At 36.5% G+C, this 24167-nt stretch overlaps 1 protein-coding gene across 1 annotated transcript; it reads right to left on the reverse strand.

Annotated features, from left to right (window-relative positions):
• Positions 1-1471: 1471 nt before the first annotated feature.
• On the reverse strand, positions 1472-22314 carry LOC130083153 (protein AHNAK2). The gene is made up of 7 exons (XM_056248177.1): positions 22000-22314; positions 13847-13897; positions 13644-13741; positions 13399-13509; positions 13143-13293; positions 12858-13024; positions 1472-12765 (listed from the first exon to the last, which is right to left on the reverse strand). Exons 1-7 carry the CDS (start codon positions 22049-22051, stop codon positions 2227-2229), a joined length of 11169 nt encoding a protein of 3722 aa, XP_056104152.1. The 5' UTR covers positions 22052-22314; the 3' UTR covers positions 1472-2226.
• Positions 22315-24167: the final 1853 nt, after the last annotated feature.

Raw genomic sequence — 24167 nt, forward strand, 5'->3', positions numbered from 1 at the left:
ATTTCCCCCTAGCCTTTTAAACTTTAATGAGTTTTAAGAATCAAACCAGCTTAAGTTACTGTATTATTGTATGTATAATTGCTGCTCTGACTGGACCACAGTCCACAGTACATATACAAACTCCATATGTCGTTTTAATTGTTTTTCAGATGTTGCATCCTTTTTTTTACTCATTGATTATTGCACTGAAATTATGATGATTTATATATTTTTTTTGCAATGCACTTACTAGGGTGTCTTACAATCAGTCTTTTTAATCCACAGCCTGCTGTACGTATCAATCAATCAATCAAGCAATCAATTCCCCTTATACAGCAAGGTTACTTGGTTTTTTTTTTATCAACATCTATGTATTTTAATAATTTCTAGCTTAAATGGCAATACAGACGAAAAAAAAGAAGGAGTGTCAATATAATATTGTTACACTCATAAGTAATAAATGTGATTTTGTGTTGTCATCCAACTAAACAGAAATGTAAATCTCTTACAAATTATTCTTATATCAGGACACTTAGTCCATTCTTTAACTACTACTAACAGGCTGACTTTTGCTTTATTGAGTTTCATTTTAAAAAAGTAGAAAAGACCAAATGCTGGTGCAATTCCAATATCTAAGCAACCACAAGAATGCACACAAATTTAATTTCAGGGCATCGCCTCAACAGGAGAACATACTGTATATCACGCAGTGGCAATAGAGTAGGCAGTCATTGTTTTTTACCCTTAGGCTGTTTAACCCTTTAATCTGTTGTTGTTTTTTTAATTCAAATTCAAATTCAAAATATATTTTTTTAATACCTAATGTTGATGCAACTGCCGATATCTTACAGAGCATGATACAGAATGAAAGATGAAAGGTTTTCAGACAAAAGTTATTTTTGCTTTGGGTACGGGGTACAGTTTGGAGTACATGAAACACTAGTTTATTTAACACATACAATAGTAAAATTGGTAAATCTGCAGCTTCCCCGAGTGACGGTGCCCTAGGAGGTGGCAAAGTCTCAATGATTGTGTTGATCTGGCCCTGTTTAGGATTATAATATAGGCTGATTATTGTCTGATTATCAGACAATAAACCTGGGTTGCGTTTCCTTAAAAGTATCTTTAGCCAACTAGAGTCGCATGTTCCATTGAATTGGGTTGTAACTACAGAACTTGCCACCGTAGTTGGCTTTATCCTTTAGAAAGTTCATGAGAAAGTTGGCTGCGATATTATTCTAAATGTCAACAGATGTTTGTATCAGCCTTTTTTACTTGTCTCTGTGCATTAATCCAACTCTGTTTCTTGGCTTTACACTAATATTGATCGTAGGCTATATTATTGTATTATTATATTTTAAAATAGTGATACTAGGGATCAACATTTGCTATCAAAAATGGTAAAGGCAAGGTGATCTCTCTCAGTCTGCTCAAATATTTTTTTTGTGTATTTTTATTTTTAGTGTTCACACACTAAATCAGAGACGTGGAACATATTGTCACTTTTTTATTTCTTTTGCAGTGACTAGTTTAAGTGTTTCTCTTACAACATTCATTTGATTAATTTGACAAATCATGTTAAATGAAAAGTCATTGCTTATTGAGAAAATTATTGTATTCTGAAAATGTGCATTGTACAGTATATTTTGCAAATCTATTGATTCCATCAAATGCTTTTGTCATAAGCTAACACAGATAATGAATAGACAAATAAAACATTTACATAGTTGTTTTCATTTATTGTCAAGGCTGCAGAAACAGATTTTATATGCAATTTTATAGTTTTCTCAAAATAGATAACCTCAAAGAAACAAATGCCTCAATATGTGATACTGTCAACATTCTTTAAAAGCCACACCAACTTTATAATTAATTTTATTTGTGAATATATCTATTTAAATGTTGTTTGCTTGAATATTACTGAGTTTGCACTGTAAACAATTTCCCCAAGAGAACAGTTTTACAGTAAAGTGCACTGATAACCCACACATCAAATTATAATACAATATTTTTTTTCTATTATTCATCGTACATACATACTGTAATTCATCCAGTGGATATAGTTGTTTTGTCTTAAGACTTTTAAGCTTAAAATCTTCTCTAGCTAAACAATACTCTGTGATATGTTCATAAGTAAGTGTAATTTTACTCAATTAGCATTACAATTCAGCTGGCTTGTATGATTATATAAGAGAACACCGAAACATACATTCAAAAGCATAAAATAAACTCAGCCATATATCATGTTCATTTCCCCTCATTCTCATCTGTAGAGGAATCCATATGTCTTAGAGATGTTTCATAGCTCACTATTGTGACCTCTTCAGTTGTTGCTACACTGTCAAAAAACCTCATTTTTTCAGTGTGTACCGTGTCTCTCAGCCTACGAATCGAGGAAGCCGTATCATCACAAATGGGTTCTGCAGAGTCTCCTTCAAATACACGTGTTCTCTGTGTCACAATTATTGTCTCGTTATCATCATGTAATGTTTCTTTCACAACATGCTTTTCCACCAATGTTTGCTTCCCACTTTGCACTCTGGTTTCCTCTACTGTCAACACCGAGTCTAAGCCTAGTGTTACTTGTAATGGTGAGGTGTGAATTCCATGGGCGTCTAAATTAGTAAAGATTGCAGCTTGCTGTGTGTCTGGTATAGCTTGAATGTTCGATGTGATGACATGAATTTCCCCTGACATCTGTTTCAGAGTGTCCACTGAGGCGGAGGACATATCTGATGAGAATGGGATGTTGACTTTTTCTGGCTGGTGGTGAGGCTCCATTGATATCATTTCACATCTGGCTGTGGAAGTTACAACATTAGTTTGTACATCTTTGACCCCAATAGTGGCAGTTGGTTCAGCATATTTCACTTTAACTTTTGTAGGAGAGGTCTGTGACAGGCCAACATGTTCAGTTACTGTGGAACTTATATCTGCAAAAGCTTCAGATGACCTTAGGGATAATGTTGGGCTGATGTTGTCCTCCACAGCCTCGCTGAACAAGCTCTTCTCTGGTTCCTCGTGTGCCTTGCTGGATTCTTTCTCTACATCATCAGACTTCTCGGCCTGTTCAGGTGGTTGGATTATTTGTTCCTTCTCGTCAGATTTTGTAGTTTTAGTTGGAGAAGAAAATGAGAACTTGAACCAGCTTCCTTTTTCAGTTTTTGCTTGTTCTTTGCTAACAGCTGATTTCTGATCCACTGAAGCCTCCAGATGTTTTTCACTTTCTTCAATTTTGGCGTCGACTAACTTATCACTTTCATCTGAGGACTGGCTGAATCCTAATTTTGGAAATTTAAATTTAAACTTTGATTTCTCCTGTGCTCCTTTGTCCTTGTGTTCCTTGTGTTCTGTGACGTTGAGGACGTTTTCTCCAGCCTCCTGTTCTTGCTTGACAGATGGTTTGTCCATTTGTTCTTCTATTTCCTCTATTGTTGGAACGTTAAATTCAACCTCAAAGCCACTGAGAACATCCTCAAGTCTAGGCATTGTAAATCTGGGTGACTTTCCAGGCCCTTGTGAATCATCTTTTGGTTGTGTTTTAGTGTCTGGGGCATTAGCATTTATGGTTGTGTCATCTTCTCCATCCTGAGATTTTGTTCTTGAAATGCTAAACTTTGGCATTTTCATAGTAGGAAGTTTGAATTTACTCGGGGAGCCTTTGTCACCCTCCATTTTTTTTACAACAACCTCTGGAGGCTGTTCGGTGGTTTCTTTAATTTCACCCTCTCTGTGTATATCTTTGGAGACTTCTACTTGTAAAGGCTTGTCTTTAATATTTAAATCAGTTTTAGTGTCTGGAACATCTACTTCTGCTTCTTTTCCTTTTGCATCAGATGTTCTTCCAAATCTTGGCATTTTAAAAGCAGGCATTTTGAATTTACTTGGAGAACCTGAAACAACAATGGTATCATCTTTCAACTCTGTCTCTACCTCTGTTTTTTCAAGGCTGGAACTTCCCTCTAAAGCCATGGCTACTTTTGGGAGACTTGCATCATCTGCTGCAATTTTAATTTCTGGTTCAGTGATCCCAATTTCAGGTGTTCCTGTTTTTACTTCTTTTGCAGTTACTATCACCTCAGGACCTTTTACTTTGGGTAATGAAATCCCAAATTTTGGAAGTTTAAATTTAGTTTCCTGTCCCTCTTGATTAATCTCTTTTGCTTTTATGGTCATATCAATAGATGGGGTTTCAATCTCTGCAGTTTTGCATTTGATGTCATCTGATTGGTCCACATTTGATGTCTTTATCTCATAATCCACTGAACTACCTTTAATTTCCTTGATGTCAGAATCAGGTGCATCACTAGTGACCTTCGGAGCGGAAAATCCAAATTTGGGTAATTTTATTTCTGGGAGTTTGAATTTTGTTGGAGAGCCAAATTGTGGACTTGTTATTTCAGTTTTGCCATCTCTCTCACTTTCTCCCATTTCTGCAGTGCCCTGTAGTAAAATGTCTGTTGTCATTTCACTGGCTTGCATATCCACTTCCACTATTCCTTTGGGTAACTTTAGCTCTTTCTTGTCTGTAGTTGGTATATCTCCTGACATTTTCACTTCTGTTTTTGTCATAGGTTTCTTGAGCCCTTGGTCACTGTCAGGACCTTTTGTTGTTGGGAGAGCAATACCAAATTTTGGAAGCTTAAATTTGCTTTTAATGTTCATCTCAATAGATGGATCTTCAACATTTTCTGTTGGCTCTTTCATGTCAACACTTGCTACTTCTCCTGACATGTTAAACGTCTTATCGGGAAGGCTAACTTCATCGATGTCCATATTTGCCGTAGGAATGTCCACTGTGTCCTTTGATGTTTTGGTTCCAAATTTGGGGAAATTGATTGTTGGAAGTTTAAATCTCGTTGGAGAGCTAAAAGTGTCTTTTTTCAAATCAGGTTGTTCTTCTGGTAATTTAATATCCACAGATTGCTCTGAAAAATCAACATTTCCCAGTGATGTGCCCATGTCAGGTTTGGCTAGACTCACATCAACTTCAGGAGCCTTAAGATCTTGTTTTGAAAATCCCAATTTGGGAAGTTTTACTTTCAGCCCTTTGGAATCAACTTCAACTTTATCTGTTTCCCCCTCAATGGTCACATTTTGAATTGCAACATCAGGCTGTTGTACATTAACTTTTTCTTCACATAGCAAGCCGGTCTCTTTGTTTATCTCTTTACCCTCCATCTCTATCTCCTTTACATTTGGCATACCAATTCCAAATTTTGGCAGCTTGAACTTACTCCCTGTCCCATCAATGTCCATCTCTTTGACCTTAATGTCCACATTAACAGTAGGCACCTTAATATCAATGTTTGTTTCTGTGTCAGTGGTTTGTACCTCTATTGTTTCAGAGAAACTGATTTCAGGTTTTTTGAAATCTATTTCAGCTGCTGGTATGTCAGATGTGGACTTTGGATATTTGATTCCAAACTTTGGGAGGTTGATTGAGGGAAGGTTAAATTTTGTATGAGTTGGATCTTCTTGTTTTTTCATTTCATCAGTGAAGGTAATTTCTGCATCTTGGTCTTTAGAAGGTATGTTGCCCTCTTGCATAGACATATTTGCCTTTGGTTGACTGGCATAATCAACATCATGCCCCTTAATATCTGGCTTTGAAAAACCAAATTTTGGAAGTGAAAAGCTTGACTTCTTCAATTTCACATCAAGCCCTTTCAAGTCAACTTCAGGTATATCTGCCTCGCCTTCAATGGATATGTCTTGAACGTCAACATCAGGTTGGGGTAGTATTACCTTACCTTCTGCTAGATGAACATCAGTTTCTCTTATTGTGGCATGTATATCTGCCTCTCTTTCAATTTTTGGTATTTTTCCTGACACCTTGATGTCAGGTTCATGACCAGTAATTTCTATTCCTTTAATGTCCTTATCTGCTGATGGTAAACTTACTGTACCTTTTGAAGTTTTGACTCCAAATTTTGGCAGGTTAACTTCTGTCAGTTTATATTTGGTTGGGGAACTAACAATTGTTAGATCTTTCTGTTCAGCTTCCCTTCCTGGAAATGTAACTTCTGTTATTTGTTCTTTTACAGGTACATTACCCTCTGGTATGGATACTTCAACTTTTTCTACACTGACATCAACTTCTGGAGTTGCAGTGTTTGGTTTGGAAAATCCAAACTTAGGAAATGAAAAACTTGGTCTCTTCGCTTTTACTTGCAGTCCTTTGGAATCAACCTCAGGCATGTCTGCACTCTTTTCAACTTCAGATTCATTTTTGGGTGGCTGTACTTTTAGTTTGACGTCAGGTTTAGAAATATCACTTTTTATATTTGTTTCCTCTAGTTCTGAATCAGTTACATTAATGTCTAATGCTCCTTTTTGTGATTTAACACCAAATTTCGGGAAGCTGAAAGAAGGGAGTCTAAACTTGGTTGGAGATCCAAAAAATGTTGAACCCTTTTGATCAGGCTCCATTGACACTTCAATGTCCGTTTTTGCTTCTTCTAGGCCCATACTGCCTTCTGATATGGGGATATCAGTTTTTTGGATACTTACATCAACCTCAGGGGCTTTTATTTCTGCTTTTGAAACCCCAAATTCAGGTAATGTCTTTATCTGTACATCTAGGCCTTTAAAATCATGTTCTGGTGGGTGAATTTTCCCCTCGGTTTTTATCTCTGTTTTTTTAAGATCGATTTCCTGTACTTCAGCTATTTCCTCTGTCTTTGATGCACTTAAATCAAACCCTTTTACTTTAGGAAGGTCAATACCCAACTTTGGCATCTTCAGCTCTCCCCCAAGTCCTCCAAGTTCAGCATTTTCAACCTTTAAGTCCACACTTACAGATTGACCCTCTGTGGCTAGATGAGGTCCCTTTATATCAGCTGATGGTATTTTTATTTGTGTATATGGACCGCTCATTTCAGGTTCTTTAACAGCTATACCTACATCTGGCATAGATTTCTCTTCCTTCATAGCTTGTCCTCCAGTCTTTGGGATGTTGATTGAGGGGAGTTTAAATGTTGTTGTGGCACCAAAAGTTGTCGTATCTTTTTGCTGAGCCTCAAAATTTAACACTGTGATGTTCATACTTTGTTCTTTTATTTTCACATCACCTTCTGGTTCAGATGTAACAACTTGTGCAAGCTTGACATCAGTCTCTGGGGTCTTGATATCGGGTTTGGAAAATCCGAATTTAGGAAATGAAAAGCCTGTTCTTTTCATTTTTATACCTGGGTCTTTTAAATCAACTTCTTGATCTTTTTTGCTTTCTGTTTTAGCTTGTGGTACTTCAGCTCCAGCTGACAGTTCCCTGGGTTTTGTCTCTGGTAAAGAAATATCAACTTCTGCCTTTGATGTTATGGCCTCTGTAAGTGACAGGGTGTATTGATCTCCAGTATCTAGCTTTGGCTGATCAACACTTATTGAGGGTTTCTTCAGCTCTTGACTGGGCACATTAAAGTCAATTTTTACATCTGACACTTCTACTGATGTAAATATATCTTCAGCCTCCAAAGTAATTTCCTCCCCCCTCAAATCTGTTATTTCAGATTTTACTTTGGAAGATGAACTTCCGAATTTGGGTAGCTTGAAAGAAGGAAGTTTGAATTTGAATGGTGACCCTCCAGTGGTTGAATCATCTCTTAAGTCAGACTCAAGATTCACATCCACTTCACCAACTGCCATAGATGGTAGATCCCCTCTCTCAACATGACTCTCTGGATCTTTAATCTCTTGTTTAGAAAATGCATGCTCTGAGCTTGGCTCTTTTGGCTTTTTCATCATTACCTCCATTTTCAAAGAAGCCTCGGGTATGTCTGCTTTTCCCTCAGCACTCTCAATGTCATGTTTCAGTGTAGCCTCTGGTGCGCCCTTTTTAAATTCTGGTCCCTTTAGCTTTGGAAATGAAAATTCAAATTTGGGCATCATAAATCTACTCCCTTGACCTTCATGATCGGTGTCTTGAATCTTAATTTCAGCATCTACCGGTAGGGTTTCAAAAATTGATTTTGATGGTTCTATATCTTTATCTTGTGATGCAACTGTTGATGTTGCCTTTATTTCTGACTGTGCATCACCACCAGCTTTTGCAATAGATTCTTCTGCAGTCTTTGAAATAGAAATGTCATATTTAGGGAGAGAAATTGTTGGAAGCTTGAATTTAGATGGAGAACCAGATGGAGAAGCACTTTTGTTTTTCAACTGGACTTCAACCTCTGGAGCAGGAATCGTCACCTCAGTCTCTTTGATCTCAGTGTCTGGCACAGATACTCCTTCTTTTTGAAGACTGGTGTTAGCATCAGGGATCTTAGTGTCAGATTTGGAAAAGCCAAATTTTGGAAACGAAATTTTACGTTTTTTAAGTTTTTCTTTTTCTTTACCCTCTGGGATGACTACATCTACTGTTCCTGAAGGAACTTTGACTCCCATCTCAAGTTTCTCGGCTTGCACTTTCGAATCTTCTATAGTTGCTTCTTGATCAAGACCATGACCTACAAGGCTCACGTTAACCTCTGGTTTAGAAAATGCATGGTTTGGAGACAATATCTTTTCTTTTTTCTGTGCATCAAAACCCTTTTCTACCTCTGGTGTAGATACATCCACTTCAGGTTTTGAAACACTGGAAATAATTTGTGGGGTTTTCATTTCAGTTAATGATGGCAGTTCTCCAGTCAGTTTGGCTTCTGGCACTTTTATTTCCATGGTGGGTTCATCTGTGGTGACTTCATGCATTTGATTGTCAAAGACTGCATCTGTTGGTTTTGGAAATAAGACACCAAATTGAATTGTGGGAAGTGTACTTTTTGTTGGAGATCTTGGACCTTTCTCAGCCTGGTCAGACTCTGCATTTAATTTTTTGGTGTCTATAATTGATTCTTCTTTGTCAATACTATCGGCTGGCTTACAGGCTTCAACCTTCGGAAGGCTAATGCCATATTCTGGCAGTGTAACTGTAACCTCCTTGTCTACACTAACACATTGACCTTCTGTAGTCACAAAATAATCCTTGACATCACCTGATGGGGCACCATCTTTGAGTTCCATGCTTATTTGTGTTTCTGGAAGGCTTACATCAGATTCTTCAATATCTATATCTACAAAGGGCATGTCTTTCACTACCTTGGATGATTTCCCACCAAATTTTGGTAAGTTGATAGAGGGGAATTTAAACTTTACTGGTGTACCAGCAGTTGTTAGATCTTTATGTTCTGCATCATCCTTTGAAACTGTGAAATTCATTTCCATCTCTTTTAAATCCGAAGAAACTTCTGGAATGGATAAATCAACCTGCGGAAGACTGACATCAATGTCTGCAGCTTTGATGTCTGGTTTTGAAAACTCAACAGCTGGAAATTCTTCGATATCATGGTCATTCAGACTAGGATCAACCTCTGGTTTAGAAAATGAAATATCTTTAGATGATTTTATTTCTTTTTTCTGAAAATCATCAACTTTTGGAATACAAATACCTTTGATTTCTGTTTTTCCCTCAGGTAGAGACAAGTCAACTTCAGGTTTGGATGCACTGAGAGTCATCTTCAGGCCTTTTTTGTCAGATAGAGCTGTAGATTCTACAGATAATTTAGCTTCTGGCAATTTAACATCCTTTGTAGTTTCATCTGTGATGACTTCAGGCATTTGAATATCAGCCCCAACATCGGTTGTCTTTGGAAATGAAACTCCAAATTTGGGAAGTTTAATTGTGGGAAGTCTAAATTTTGTGTGAGAATCTGTTGAATCCTTGAACTCAGCTTCAACGTCTGTGGTCTTACTTTCAACATCTAGTTCTATCTCATCTGCACCTTGTGAAGAGCCCTGTGCAGTTGGAAGAGTTATGTCAGCATCAGATACTTTTGTCTCTGATTTAGAGAATCCAAATTTGGGAAATGATATTTTCCTTTTCTTCATTTTAGACTCTGTTTCTTTTATTTCACCTTGTGGTAGTTCAGATGGCTCCACTTCAGTTTTTCCACTAACCTTTATGATAGATTTTTTAGATTCCTCTGGTAACAACCCAGCTTCTTCTGTTTTCTCTTTTGGCAATGAGACACCAAAATTGATCAGTCTAAATCCACTCTCTTCTCGAGTATCCTCTGCAGCCTCAACCTTCTTGTCAACTTTCCCAACCCTTTCAGGTGTCGAGAGCGCAGTTTCCTCCTGCTTTGATTTTCCCTCTGTCTTGGGGATTTTTATTTTTGGAACAGAAACATCTATGCTTGGCATTTTTAATTTATTCAAATTTGTGTCTGTTTCTGAACTATATGCTTTGGGATCAGTCTCAGATGTTCTTTTCTCAGAATTTAATGCAATCTCTATTATGTAATCTTCTTCCACTGTAGCATCCTCTTTTGTAGTGACTTCAGTTGTTCCTTTCATTGATTTCCCTCCAATTTTGGGCATTTTGAATTTAGGCATCTTCTTTTTATGTGGAGAGGAATCTGTGTCTTTGCTTTTGCTTTTGATTTCAACCTTTGGTTCTCCTTCAACGTCTTGTTTTGAGGTTTCCTTAATGCCAGTGCAAACATCATGATGGTGCATTTGATCACCCTCTATATCATATGCTTGTTTAGTTTCATGGTCAAGTGCACAACTTTCACCTTTTTGAGATTTTTCGAATGTTGCTTCTTCAGAAGATTTTTTGATGGCTACATGGTCTTCATCAATAGATATTTTTGCTTCAGTTTTCATCTCCTTGATTGCATCACGATCACTTTTAGATGATGTATCCTTTTTTGGTAATTCAATCGTGATACCTGGGAAGCGAATGTCAGGTGTCTTGATCCCAAAACTAGGCATAGATATCTTTGCTTTCTTTGATTTCTTTTCATGTCCTTTTCTGTCAGCTTTGATATCAGTATCAGTATAGTCTTTCACAGCCTCATCTTGTGTGTCTGTATCTTTGGCTACTTTGATTTTTAGCAATTGAACTGATTGTTCAATGGCTTCCATTCCGGGTATTTCAATGTCTTCACGCTTTGGAAGTTTGAATTTTACATCTGGGGAAGTACCTGTCGTATCCCTCACTAACATTTTGCCAGATTTGGGTTTGTGGTCTGTTGGCTTGATTTTTGTTTGGTCTGTTTTGCTCTCGGTTACACTTGTTTCATAAAGATGAAATTGTTCACTTTTAGGTAATAAGATGCCTTGATCCTTTGTAGCAACAGGAGAAAGTCTCTGTTCTTCTTTATCCATTGTGTCAGGTAACTTAATGCTTATTTCTGTGCTAATGCTCGAAAGTTTACTAGGGGATCCTTTAGGTGTCATGCCAGTCTTGTCTGATTTTATTGTGATCTCTCTTTGTACAAGGACTCCTGTGATGTCTCTCTCAGGTAATTTAAAGGCAGGGAATTTTGATACTGCTTCCTTTACATCCTGAACATTAAACACTGCTTGGCGTTTCTCTGCTTTTGAGATATTTATTATCTTCTCAATTTTTTGTTCTTTAATTCTAGGAGACTTAAACTTAGTTTTTGATCCTTTGTCCTCCATGCCAGGAATCTCAATTTCCTCTCGTTTAAGGAGAGGCACTTTGTTGGGGTCTCTTTGCCTTATAGTTATTGAGTCTTCGTGGTTGAATCCAGAGAGATCCATCTTAGGTAGTTTAAAATCTGATTCCAAATTTGCTTTTTTTATTACTTCGGTGTCAGCAACCTTAGTACTCTTCCCACTTTTGTCCACTTCCAGAGCATGTGATTTTGGCTGGGATATAACTGGTGTTGACGTGATTGGTTTCTTTGTGTCCATGACCGTTAAGGACACATCTTGTTTTGTTTGAATCTCAAAAGTGAAAGTGTCTGATGATGCAAAAGGGCTCTTTGATGCGGCTATGTCTGCCATTGGTCCCCTGGTTCGAATCCCATAACTTTCTGTTTCTAGGATGTTTCTTTCTTTCTTTTCCTTGTCGATACCAATTCTTGGTGATTTGCTTATTGGTCCTACATCTGGCATGTCAAGAGAAACATCAACTTTAGTTATATCCATGTCCATTTCTCCTGACTTTTGGGTCTTCTCTGCAATCTCTTTATTTATTGGTTTGCTATCAGAATCAACTTGATGTCCAACTGCTTCAATTTGTGATATTACATTAGGACTGTCCATAATATTGTCGAATGGTGATGTATCCGAAGTTCGCATCCCACTTGTGGAGGATTTTAATTGGCTCTCTGTTTCTGTCTCATATTTATCCTTTCCTGGAATGCACTCCTTCAGTTCTGATCTCTCTCTCCTTTCTTTGTCATCCTCTCCAAGAGCAACTGTAATATCAGTAGTCTTTAAAGTAGTGTCCAAACTGATGAGCTTAACCTCATGTAGCGATTCAGTCGCTGGCAAAGTCGGGAATGTATATTCATTCCTTGTCTTAGCTGAGTCAGTATTTTCAGCTTCATTCAAGATTTTAGGACTCTCTAACACATTAATCCCTGGCACTTGCTCTACGGCTATATTCATAATAATTTGGTTGTCCAAGACCTCCATATTGTCTGTTGTTGGTACCTCTTCATTTTCTTGGATTTCTTCAACAGACTTGCTCCTACAGTCTGCCATCTTCATCTTAAGTTTCATCTTGTGTGTCTTTTTCTTCTCTTTTTCATCTGGTGATTTTAATGGAGACTTAATGGGAGATTCTGTGTCACTTGTTGGAGGACTTATCTCTAATTTTCTCTGTTCTTCTGCTTCTGATGTGCTGTGAGATCTCTTAAAATTTGCCCTGCGACCTTTGCTGAAGGTGGGGAATTTGGGCCAAGAGATGCGATCATGTTGTTTTTTTATCTTTCTTCGACCTCTCATTTCTGGTCCTCCTCCTTCCTCTTCTCGTTCAGCCTCCTCACCCTGTAAACATTGATAAAGCAATGATCATTGACATCTCTAAAGAAGCTTTGCAGTATTCTGTAATTGAATATAATGGACAGTATGATAATTACAATGGTTATATCTGGCCTCATTGTCTCAGCATCTTCCTGGGTTCTTGGAGGTGGTTTGCGTTTTAGACAGAATGCCACTTTATATGGTTGAGCATGCTCAAGAATCTGGAGGGCGTCCTCATATGACACATTATCAAAGTATACTGTAGCACTAAGAATCTGATCACCTGAAAGGCCAGATGGAAGGACACAAACATAGGATGCAAGTGAAAAGATGGAGGAAAAACAAAATTAGCTGTATTCTAGCCTCAGAAATTATCTGTAATGTGCTATATGGCATCTCACCTTCTTTCACACTTAGATTCTTTGAGGCAGGTGACTCTGGCTTTACTTCCTTGATGAAGATGCCATCCTTTCCCCCTCCACTTACAACCAAACCCTCAGCACAGACTTCTTTTTCAGTTTTCACTATTTCTGACTGATCGTTTTGCATGTCCTGAAACAAAAGGCAAAGTCATTCAGAAATCTGTTCATAATTTTCATTTTTCGCATTTCTAATCAGCTGTATTCTTCACAAGAGAGAAATTTAGGCATGTCTGACCTCTGTTTGATTCATCTTGGCAGAGGAACGCTTGTCAAACAGTGAGCCAAAACCAATCCTTTTGCTTTTTTTGGAACTCTTGGTGGGTGAGTCATAGAAGTCACCTTCAGCCTGGCAAAATAGTTAGCATGTAATCTTTTATATAGTGCAATAGTTAGATCAGATACAGCATTAGGAAATTCTGAATTTGGGTTATCATCATACATAGTATAAAAGATAAGGGTGTTGTGTAAAATAGCAGTCACCTGTTTTTCGTATTTTTCTGTGGTGGGGAATTCCTCAACAGGAGAGGAACCCTGAGGACGAGGTCTTTCCTCCTCTAAAACTTCAGGCTCCTCACATGTATGCTACATCAAAGATACCAATTAAAGATTGTTCAAACAATCAACCAGTTAGATAAAATAACACGTGTATGTTTGCTGAATCTGCTGTACTTGAGTGATACTCACTAAATCATCATCTGTGTCTGGTTCTGGTCCCTTCAGCCTTCGCCCTTCACCTGTTGTGATGAAAAATGCAGAATAAGCACTTGTTATGCTTCTGCACACATGACTGAAATTTAAAGAATTCATCCTTAATGCCAAAAGCCTGCTGGTCATAATCAGTTTTTACTGATTGGAGAGTCAATGAGGGATTTATTTGATGGACCAAAACTTTTGTATCTGCAGAATTGCAAGGCAAATCTAAAGCAAGATTTTTGTATGCAAGATTTCCTGGTAGATATTCCCACAGGATCCAGATAGTCTACTTGCTTCTGTTGCTTCCTGTAAAGTGAGGCACTCTATTGATCTGAAGGGGTTGGCTTACACTGCCAGCAATAAGGACAACATAGAAACATGGACTTCAATAGATCCAATAAAAGAGCAGTGAAACTAATATTGTTCTAAATATCTGCAAATGTGGTATTGTTAGAAAATAAATGATTAAATACAATTTTAAAAATAACATAATTTTACGGCATGAAGAAAAAAAAATTGTATGTGTTTAACAATATTATACAATAGACCGTTTAAATATTGCTTATACCAGAAGCAAGAATACTCTCATGACCTCCTTTCTTCTGAGAAAGGCATTCATTTCCAGTTTCCCATAACACAATGCACTTAAAATAAAAGGATCGTTTTGGTACATAAACATTATCCATGAGTCTCACTCTGCGCAGGCCATTAACCTGCACTTTCCAACAAGCACTTATCCAGGCATCAGGTCTAGATGGCATTAAAGCACACTGGAGATTTATGTATGTGCATGTATGCCATGTAGCACATGAATAGTATGATTACACTAGCAGATTGTTCATATCTTTTCACAGTTTCTAATAATCAGACACTAAACTTGGGAATGCACCCATGTATAAACAGATGGGGAAAAAATTCTAAATGCAAATTACCAACTATGCGCAGTTAATTAATAGACTTATTAAAGGGAGGAGAAAAATCTTCCCATATCTTTTGTTGATGTCAAAGGCTTTGTGAACAATCCAAATCAATGGTTTTAAACTGTCATTCTGTCAGTAGGCAGATGCCAACATTGACAGGTTATACATAACACACCCTTATCTAAAAAATTACAAACAAAATTACGCCTTTAAGTTTTATTAAATTGTTATCAACCACAATTAGGCTCTTTAAACCCTGTGTTTAACCAGGTAAAGCACCCTACTCTGCTTAGCACTGCCTTTCATAATAACCGAATGGTAAAGTGAGAAAAAAATAAGCCCAAGTGATATGCCAAACAAGAGAAGCCATTAGTTAAACAGGTCACACACTGTGTTCGTCCAATCAATGATATTGGCAAAAACCAATGGTTTAAGTAAACCGATGTGTATAGGAGAGATCAGGGATGATTGCATTTAAGTGAGGTTTTGGTTTAACATATGATGAACAAGCAGATGAACGACATACATAGCTGTGGTTTTGATGTTCGATATGTCATGGTGCAGATCAACAAGTTTCAACAAAGTTTTTATTCTTGCTGCTATTGTAGTTAAACAGGCTTAAGATGTTTTGTTCTGTTTCAGCTTTATAATATCTGCCCAAAACCAACTCAGTGAATGGAACTATCTTAAACAATAGGCCTTATATCTTTTGTGTTCTTTTTCCCTGACTGTTTTCAGCCTCCCCACATGTGTCAGGTTGGGTAGGATTGGCAATTTACTGTTAAATTGTAACATAGATATAAGTTTAGCATGTGCAGGGTTATTTAGTTATTATAATGAGTTATTATAGGAAGAAAAAAACATTTGCTTATTTTGAAGTTATATAGCACAAAATATTAAAAGAGGGGTAAGATGCCATTAATGTAAAATACTAAATAAACTATTTTATTTTAGCTGATAATAATTGAATAACCGATGACAGACAAAGCAGAATCCCAGTAAAAGAGATTTATCTGAAAAGTAGAATTATACTATGACTTATACAGGCATATGAATATTTACTTACTTAATTGCCCATGATTTACCGGTAATTGAAGATATAGGTTACACTTTAAGGCGTCCTTGTTACATACATTTAAGTACTGAATAATATTAATTAACTACATTTATGGGGTTAGGATTAGGTTTATGTTTGGTTTAGGGTTAGTTGCATGATGCAATTATGCAGAATTTATAGTAATTACTATAGAAACTACATGTAACATAAACATAACAAAGTCTTACCAAGATATTTCATAATAGCAACACTTTGAATGCAAATTTAATGATTTCACTCAACTAATCTATAGATTTTAATGAAATAAAAGATGTCTGAAATGTACATCTAATTCATGGAAATACTGAATAATGACCCAGTTGATTACAATAATTATTAAATTTAAAAATAATAACACTAGTAACAACATGGCACTTGGGGCCTTCTGTGCCAATTCTAAGAATAGAAGTTATCAATTTTACTCCACAAATCTAAAAACATGAATGTGTCCACAAATCCCTCATTAACAAATAAACACAAAAAAACTTTGATATTCAACATAATTCAAATTAAATAGATCACTATTTTCACTAACCCTAACCTCAAAACTGTTTCCGCAGACTTAATCTCACAAATGTTGATATTCAGTGGTACTGTATGTAACAATTATGAATACAATACATACAGTATGTATAATGTAAGTTATTTAAAATGCAAATCAACACCAAAATGTGTTGAAATCATTCCTGGGTTCTTATGCTTCAGTTCCATTTGGATTACAAATAAATATGTGAGCTCTGCTGTTGGTGTTGTGAAATCAGTTTAAGCTTGTGACTGAAGGTTCAGGTAACATACTGTACTAATCACACCTTATTGCCTTTTTTATGTTACTGAGATATCTTGACGTACAAACACTAAGAATAATCCATGTGCCAACATCAAAATAGCCTTGTCTGGCTAAATTAAATCTAAAAAAATTAATAATTATAATGCTTTGTATTTCTAAAATATCATGTTTGCTGCATTTTAATGACTCTGACAAATGCCTCTCCAGGTAAGCATTAAAGGTTAATAATATTAGGTTTGTACCTACCTGATCTGTGGTTTACTTGGAGGAATATATGTTTTACTATATTCCAGATAGTAATTCACCTAGTGCGCAGCAAGAATGGACAGAACCGTCTCTGGGTATAGTTTAAGTAGAGAAGATGAAGGGCCCTGCCTTTTTTTTTAAAGGTATGACACAACAGGGCTGTGGTTCAAGCTCCTGCTAATGCTATTGTGCTGAAGAACAAACATGTGAATGTGTTGCACTGCTTGCACACGTTCACAAATGTGAGGTCTTGAGATTTTAAGTGTTTTTTCTAAGTAAAGAATCGCAATGAGGGTGTTTATGTCCCTCTGTTCTCCGATGAATGTTTTTTTTTTGTTTAAATTTGAGTTGAAGGACATAGTTATTACATTAGTGTACAGTGGGATGTGAATGCAGAGTGAAGACAAGATCTTGTGCAGTTTAGGGATATTGTACTGTGCTTTTAGTCACACAATGAATAAATAAACAATAAGAGCTTAAAGAATGGATCAGTTTACACAATGAGAAGCAAGCTGTCAATCTCATAATGACAGTATGCCTCTCTCTCTCTCAATAAATATTTGAACCATATTTATTTGTCTTTAACTGATCTGGACATGAGTGCTGTTGGATTGAATTGTTTAAGAAATTCAAAGTTAGCAAATTCATAACGTAGTTACTCCCTAATCAAACATTTGCTCATTGGGTGCTGCTCTAAAAGTGATAAGAATGTGTTTTATGCAAGTAACCAAGCCAAACTATTTAACAGTATGTGATTTGTATGAATATAGGAACTCCTGTAATACTACTGATAAAGATAAGGAAAATATGTAAATTCCCATCTGCGAGTTTTAGTTCACTCAAAAATGAAAATTCTGTCAGTAATTACTCACCCTCATGTTGTTCCAACCCCGTAAGGCTTTCGTTCATCTTCGGAACACAAATTAAGATTTTTTTGATGAAATCTGAGAGCTGGCTCACTCCCTCATAGGCTGCTAGGTAATTGCATCTGCCGGCCCAGAAAAGTTAGTAAAGACATCGTTAAAATAGTACAAGTGGCTCAACCTTAAGTTTATCAAGCGACGAGAATTTTTGTGCGCGAAAAACAACAAAAATAACAACTTTATTCAACTTTTCTTCAGTGTGCAATTACCTAGCGGCCTATGAGGGAGTGAGCCAGCTCTCAGATTTCATCAAAAATATCTTAATTTGTGTTCCGAAGATGAACGAAAGTCTTACGGGGTTGGAACAACATGAGGGTGAGTAATTACTGACAGAATTTTCATTTTTGGGTGAACTATCCCTTTAAAATTGCGGGAATTTGAAAATTCTTTATTTCTCGGAATTTCGACTTCATTTTTCAGAATTCAGACTTTATATCACAATTTGACCATAATATCCAACGCATTCTCATCCCAAGGGGTCATATACCGACGCTTTTGCCAAACCGTCTACATCCGACGCACATGGCACCCTTTAGCGTCAATTAACACGCTTCGGTTATGGGTAGGTTTAGGTCTGGGGTAGTGTTAGGGTTAGACCACTAGGAGGCACCATATATCTGCGTCTCATATTGACACTAAAGGGTGCCATGTGCGTTGGATATAGACACTTTGGCAAAAGCGTCAGTAGCCTATATGACGCCTTGGGATGAGAGATAAAGTCAGAATTGCATGTTTATTACGAGTTTCTGACTTTTTTCTCAGAATTGTGAGATATAAACCTGCAATTGCGAGTTTTCAAGTAAGAATTGCAAGATGTAAATTCCCTATTGCGAGTTATAAAGTCAGAATTGTATTTTTTTTTTTTTATTCTGTGACGTAACAAGCTTCCATAGAACCTTTTGAGCATGATAGAGATGGTCGCTGTGAAATGTGGTTGTATGGAAAAGAGCTGCATGAAATTTCTCGAAAAATTCTCTTATGTTTCACCGTAATAATAACAGACAGGTTTGGAGCAACAGGTGAGTAAATAATGAATTTTCATATTTAGGTTAAGTATTTAGTATAGTAATGTACTTATTATATGCATGATTAATCATTTAAAAATGCAATATTAAGTCCAAAGGTCCAAACCTTTTACAGACCTCCTTAACTGTAGTATTGTGAATGCATGTAGTATTCAAATTACAACAAGATTAGTACAAGCATGGACTTTCCCAACTACTGATCCTGTATGTTTGCACATCACCCATGACCAAGATTACAGGCATTAGAGGTTGTTTTCTGCTCCTGTGGCCATATGGGCCCAGAGCTCTGCTCCTTCGGCTCACTAATATGGTTAATTAGCTTCTCAGCAAGTTACAGGGAGAAGGAACATCAATTCTGGCTTACGCTCATAACATCCTACACAAGCCTCTTTCAGTCAAGTGGGAAAGACTTGTTTGTATTCAAAATATAATTGAATTTTAGGGCCGGAGAGGGAAAATAAACTGAAAACAGAATTGGATTTTCTTCCATATTAAGAGAACATGGGACCAGTTAACCTCATGTTTCCAATCAATCAGGAACATTAATTGATACATTTATGTGCCAATGAGATAATGGCTTTAGAATTGATGGATTAAAGATAGAGTTCTTCCAGAAATAAATTCTGTCATCTTCCCAAATCTTACTCACCGTCATGTCATTACAAACCTGTATGTTTAATAAATAATAAGACATTTTCAAGTTTTTTCCTCCATACAATGAAAGTCAATGCTGAATGGAACATATTAACTTACAAAATATCTTGAATCATACAGGTTTGGAATGGCATGAAGTTGAATAAATGATGACAGAATTTTCTTTTTTGAATGAACTTTCCCGATAAATATCTCACAATATGAAAAAAAACAACAAAAAAAACACAAGGTCATGATTATATACTCATATTATCAGTTCAGATATACAAAACCTTCTCTCAATTTATTTTGTTCATGTTCAATTTCAATGTTCAGCCGATCACACAAACCACGAAAAATGCGAACACTCTCAAACTCATCATTTATTCATTAGCGGGAGGACATTAGTGAGATGCTGATAGTTATTACTTATTTTAGGAGTGGACTCCAGTGCATATACGTATTTTATGGACTGCTTATCCACTAATGTTTGTAGAGCTTCTCTATAAAAGTGCTTTTTTTTTTACTTTAAAATTCCTAATAACTAAATTTAGTATGTAAAGTCTTGTTAAATATAGATGTTTGTTTCACTTTATAAGGTAACCAACAGTTAACCAAACAGGTTATTATAGCATTGCCCATTCTTTTTACATTGTGCATGCTGGCCAATTAATGCACTAATTCAATATGTACAGTCAAAACATTAGTTTTTTGATTGAATTTTGATTTATCTTATATCAATTTTCACACTTTGAGAATCTAAGCATAGAGCCAAACCCATCTGTCACAGGACAGACTTTATTTGGGTGAAAACTAAATTTTGACAAAATAATGTTACCTAAGTACAGCTGTATAGAATAATTTACCTTTTAAGTATACTGACATGATATCCTTGCTATGTACTCATCTTAGTGTGATTGTAATTCAATCATTTTCTCAGATAGCACAGAGTGTGTGTTAATGCAATCTCACAAACTTTCAACATCATGCAAAAGCTCTAGAATGAAACATTGCAAAATCATATCTGTATAAAACCAGAGCACAAAAACATTCTTGGTTATATATAGCAATTAAGCTATCGTGCAGCTGTTGAATTGTGAGATGTATTGGTTGCTCATTGAACTCTGTAAGATCACTAAAATATAGCTGTCGTCTCATTTAGGTTATACTTTAAGTGTCTGTTTGTATGTTTCCATAGCTTGAAGTTCAACTGAAGGTCAAAGAAAAAAACTAGTTGCTAGTTGAACTGGACAGGACATGTTGACCAAATGACTGAGCGGTTTGGTTAACAGGCTAATTGGATTTCAAAGTCTTTGTAACGAAGCCAAAAGGAGCCGTTACTGTAACATAGAATGACACAACCAAAGAGAGTTAAAACATTAGACAAAAAAGGTACATAATAAGATATACATATGCCAAAATCTCTCCTAAGTCCAAGACACCACAATGTGTGTGTGTGTGTATGATGGCTCCCTGATTACTCGTGAATTTGATATATTCTATTTATTTTAGAATAGTTTATACCTATATGATGTATCTAATTTTATTTTATTTTATTATATATATAAATGTGTGTGTGTATATATATATATATATATATATATATTAATAATTAAATAAATAAATATATATATATATATATATTATACATATAATTTTATTAAATATAATTATATATTATATAAGTATATACAATTCTAAAAATAAATAAAATATATAAAATCCTTTACTAAGAATAAAAGATTGTATAATATTTGTGTGTGTGTGTAAATGCTCCCTATTTTACAATTGTATATACTTATATAATTTATGTAATTATATACATTAATGTATATAATTATATTTTATAAAAAGTATTTGTTTATTTATTATAAATGTATGCATTATAATTTTCTTATTATGAATTTAAATATAAATATACTGTATGTGTGTGTGTGTGTGTGTGTGTATATATATATATATATATATATATATACACACACACACATATAGTATATATATATATAGGCCTATATATATATATACATTGAAATAAAACTGCGCACCTTTTTAAAATAAATTGTCCAATTTTACTGTAAAAATACACAAAAATAAGACCTCAAGCTTTCGTACGCCCTCGTAAAGAACACAATCCAAATTCAGCAATTCTTAAACGCACTGAAATCATGCTCAATATTGTAAACAAACACACTGCAGATGCTGTTGATAAAATACTGCATAACTCTGTTGACACACCCACGGCCACATAGCCACGCCCCCTTTACTGCAGACACACCCAGATCACACACAGTGCAGCGTCATCTCAGCAGAGAAATGCAGTGATGCTTGTAAACAAGCTCAGCACTAGTGTCTCAGTAACACACACATGCATAGTCCAACTGCAACATTATATTGTCCTGCCACCAGAGGTGCTGAGTGCGGAGATAAAAATAGCACAGAGCAGGCAGAATGAGACAGAGCGAGAGAGAGAAGAAAAGCTAAAGAGACAGAGCAAAATAAAGAGGGATGCCCACCCGTGGCTGACGCATGCCAGTTGGGAAATGCCAGGTGAAAACAGTCACACATGATGGCTGTCTCCGCTGGATCTTGATCTGGTTTCTGGTGATGTCCTGTTTCGGGCAGCCTCACTCTCTTCCTCCGAGTCTAAACAACCTGCTTCTTTTTTCCTCTCAGTCCGTCACTCCAGATACAAGGACAAAATAAAGAGTCGGTGAATGATAGCAAAGTCAGTCTGACTTGGTATGTGAGGGATGGACGGAGAAAGATGTCTTGCTCCATCCACACAAGTTTGTCTCAGGAGTGAAGCTGCACACTCTCTAACACGCTAAAACGATTAAAGGGGGTATGGCTGACTTGGGACGGGGGGGCTGTCCTAAACAACACAAATCCCTCCTTCTAAGCATCCCACTCCACCCTCCTGATCACTTTTGACCAGTCACTGCAGAGACGCTCTGGACCGTCCACCAGCTTATTGGTTCAACGCACAAGAAAAACATTCCAGCTTTATAGACATGCGGCAGAGATGCGTAATTGGATTTGACACCACACAGTACATGTTTTCATGTGTGATGGGTGACAGAAGGGGAACTGAGGACGCTGTTTGTCAGGTGACTGTGTTTAAGAGAAGCTGTTTACCTGAGCTGTCTGATGACAAACTTTATATGTATGATGTGTGGTTTTGTCTGATATAGTGTTGGGAGACGTGTTTGGCCGTGAGACCATGGCTAAATTATTTATCATTTCATGTCTAAGAATAAAAAAATGATCTCAGAAAGGTGCCAGACTGTGACGTCAACCTGAGACCAGTTCAGCGCCACACACAGACAACAGCAGTCGTAATTTACGGCCTTTGTGGATCTAAATCAAATCAGTTAAAAGAAAAGTCTTGATTTTTTCCACCTCATGGGACAGAAAAATCACAAATAAGAGCTCCTCGGTATCTCATCTTTAGTATCTTCAGTATCTAAGAAGTTTTTCTCAGGCAGTTATATTTGACATTGCCGCAGTCTCCTGTTTCTCCGATGTTTTTTCCCTGAGAAACCTAATAATCTCAAATGCGTCTCCTCTAGACTTTCAGAAGAGATCTCGATAATAGCTACATTTACGTGCATCGAAATAAACTCTTAGGCATCAGATTGATTGCTCAGTCTGACTGAAAGCACCTCAATAAATCTAATTGGGCTCGATCCAAATGAAATTTCGATTGGATTGAAAGGGGTGGTCTAGACCTGAAATAATCCAATCTAAAGAAAAAAATGTATTATGTAAATGCTTGAATCCGACTTTCTCAGTCAGATTCAAAAATACCTTGCACAGATGCATATGTTAACATACATTTTACATCTTAAAAATGTGAGTATGTTTATTTACTTCTCACGTCTTACCCCTCACGTCATTGGAAGAGACTGAATATTTACTATATATTTGCTAAAAAGCTCTTTTGACATATATGCTCCGGGGACATTATCACAGTGCCTTTCTCCGGTTCAGAATGTGGTGACGGGGTAATACGCATGCACATTAGGGCTTATGTAAACAGAATATTCAGAATCAGAAATCAGATTGGATTCATTCAATTGAGGGAGATTAGTGACTCAAACTGTGTTGAAATTGGCTAAGATAGCAAAGTCTGCCATCAAAAGTCAGAGATCTCAATAGTCGAATGTAATCTGGACGTACTACATCTGCCATGTTGTCATTATCATGTGACCTACCAGCCTCAGTTACGTCGCTTCACCTCCATTCATAAATCCTCTCCCGTGGCCTCATGGGATAGTAAAGTGTCCATCGAATGCGCACTTCAGAATCTCGCCGGTCATCCGGAGATTTTTTGCCTTCTGTTTTTCGAATACTATATGTATTCGGATATACTACTCTGTTGGTGCACTGTATTTTCACAAACTATATAGTAGGGAAGTATGCGATTTCAGACGCAGCCCGAGTCTTTTACATAAAAATCATTTTTCAGGCTTTTATCGACAAGGAAGTCGGGGGAGGTCATGTTTTTTAAGTTTCGGTACAAGTTATTCACACATTGGCTATACAAAAAGCGATTAATACATGAAAATTCTCACATATAGCCCTTTTAATGTGATTATTAGTGTGATTACCCAACCCGATCACACTAAATGCGTCTCTATAGCACGCAGTGTGTTTATCGTGTAATTTATACGCGAAAATT

This window comes from Rhinichthys klamathensis, unplaced genomic scaffold, assembly GCF_029890125.1.
Source record: "Rhinichthys klamathensis goyatoka isolate OS25496 unplaced genomic scaffold, OSU_Roscu_1.1 h1tg000053l_1, whole genome shotgun sequence".
Taxonomy (NCBI): Eukaryota; Metazoa; Chordata; class Actinopteri; order Cypriniformes; family Leuciscidae; genus Rhinichthys; species Rhinichthys klamathensis.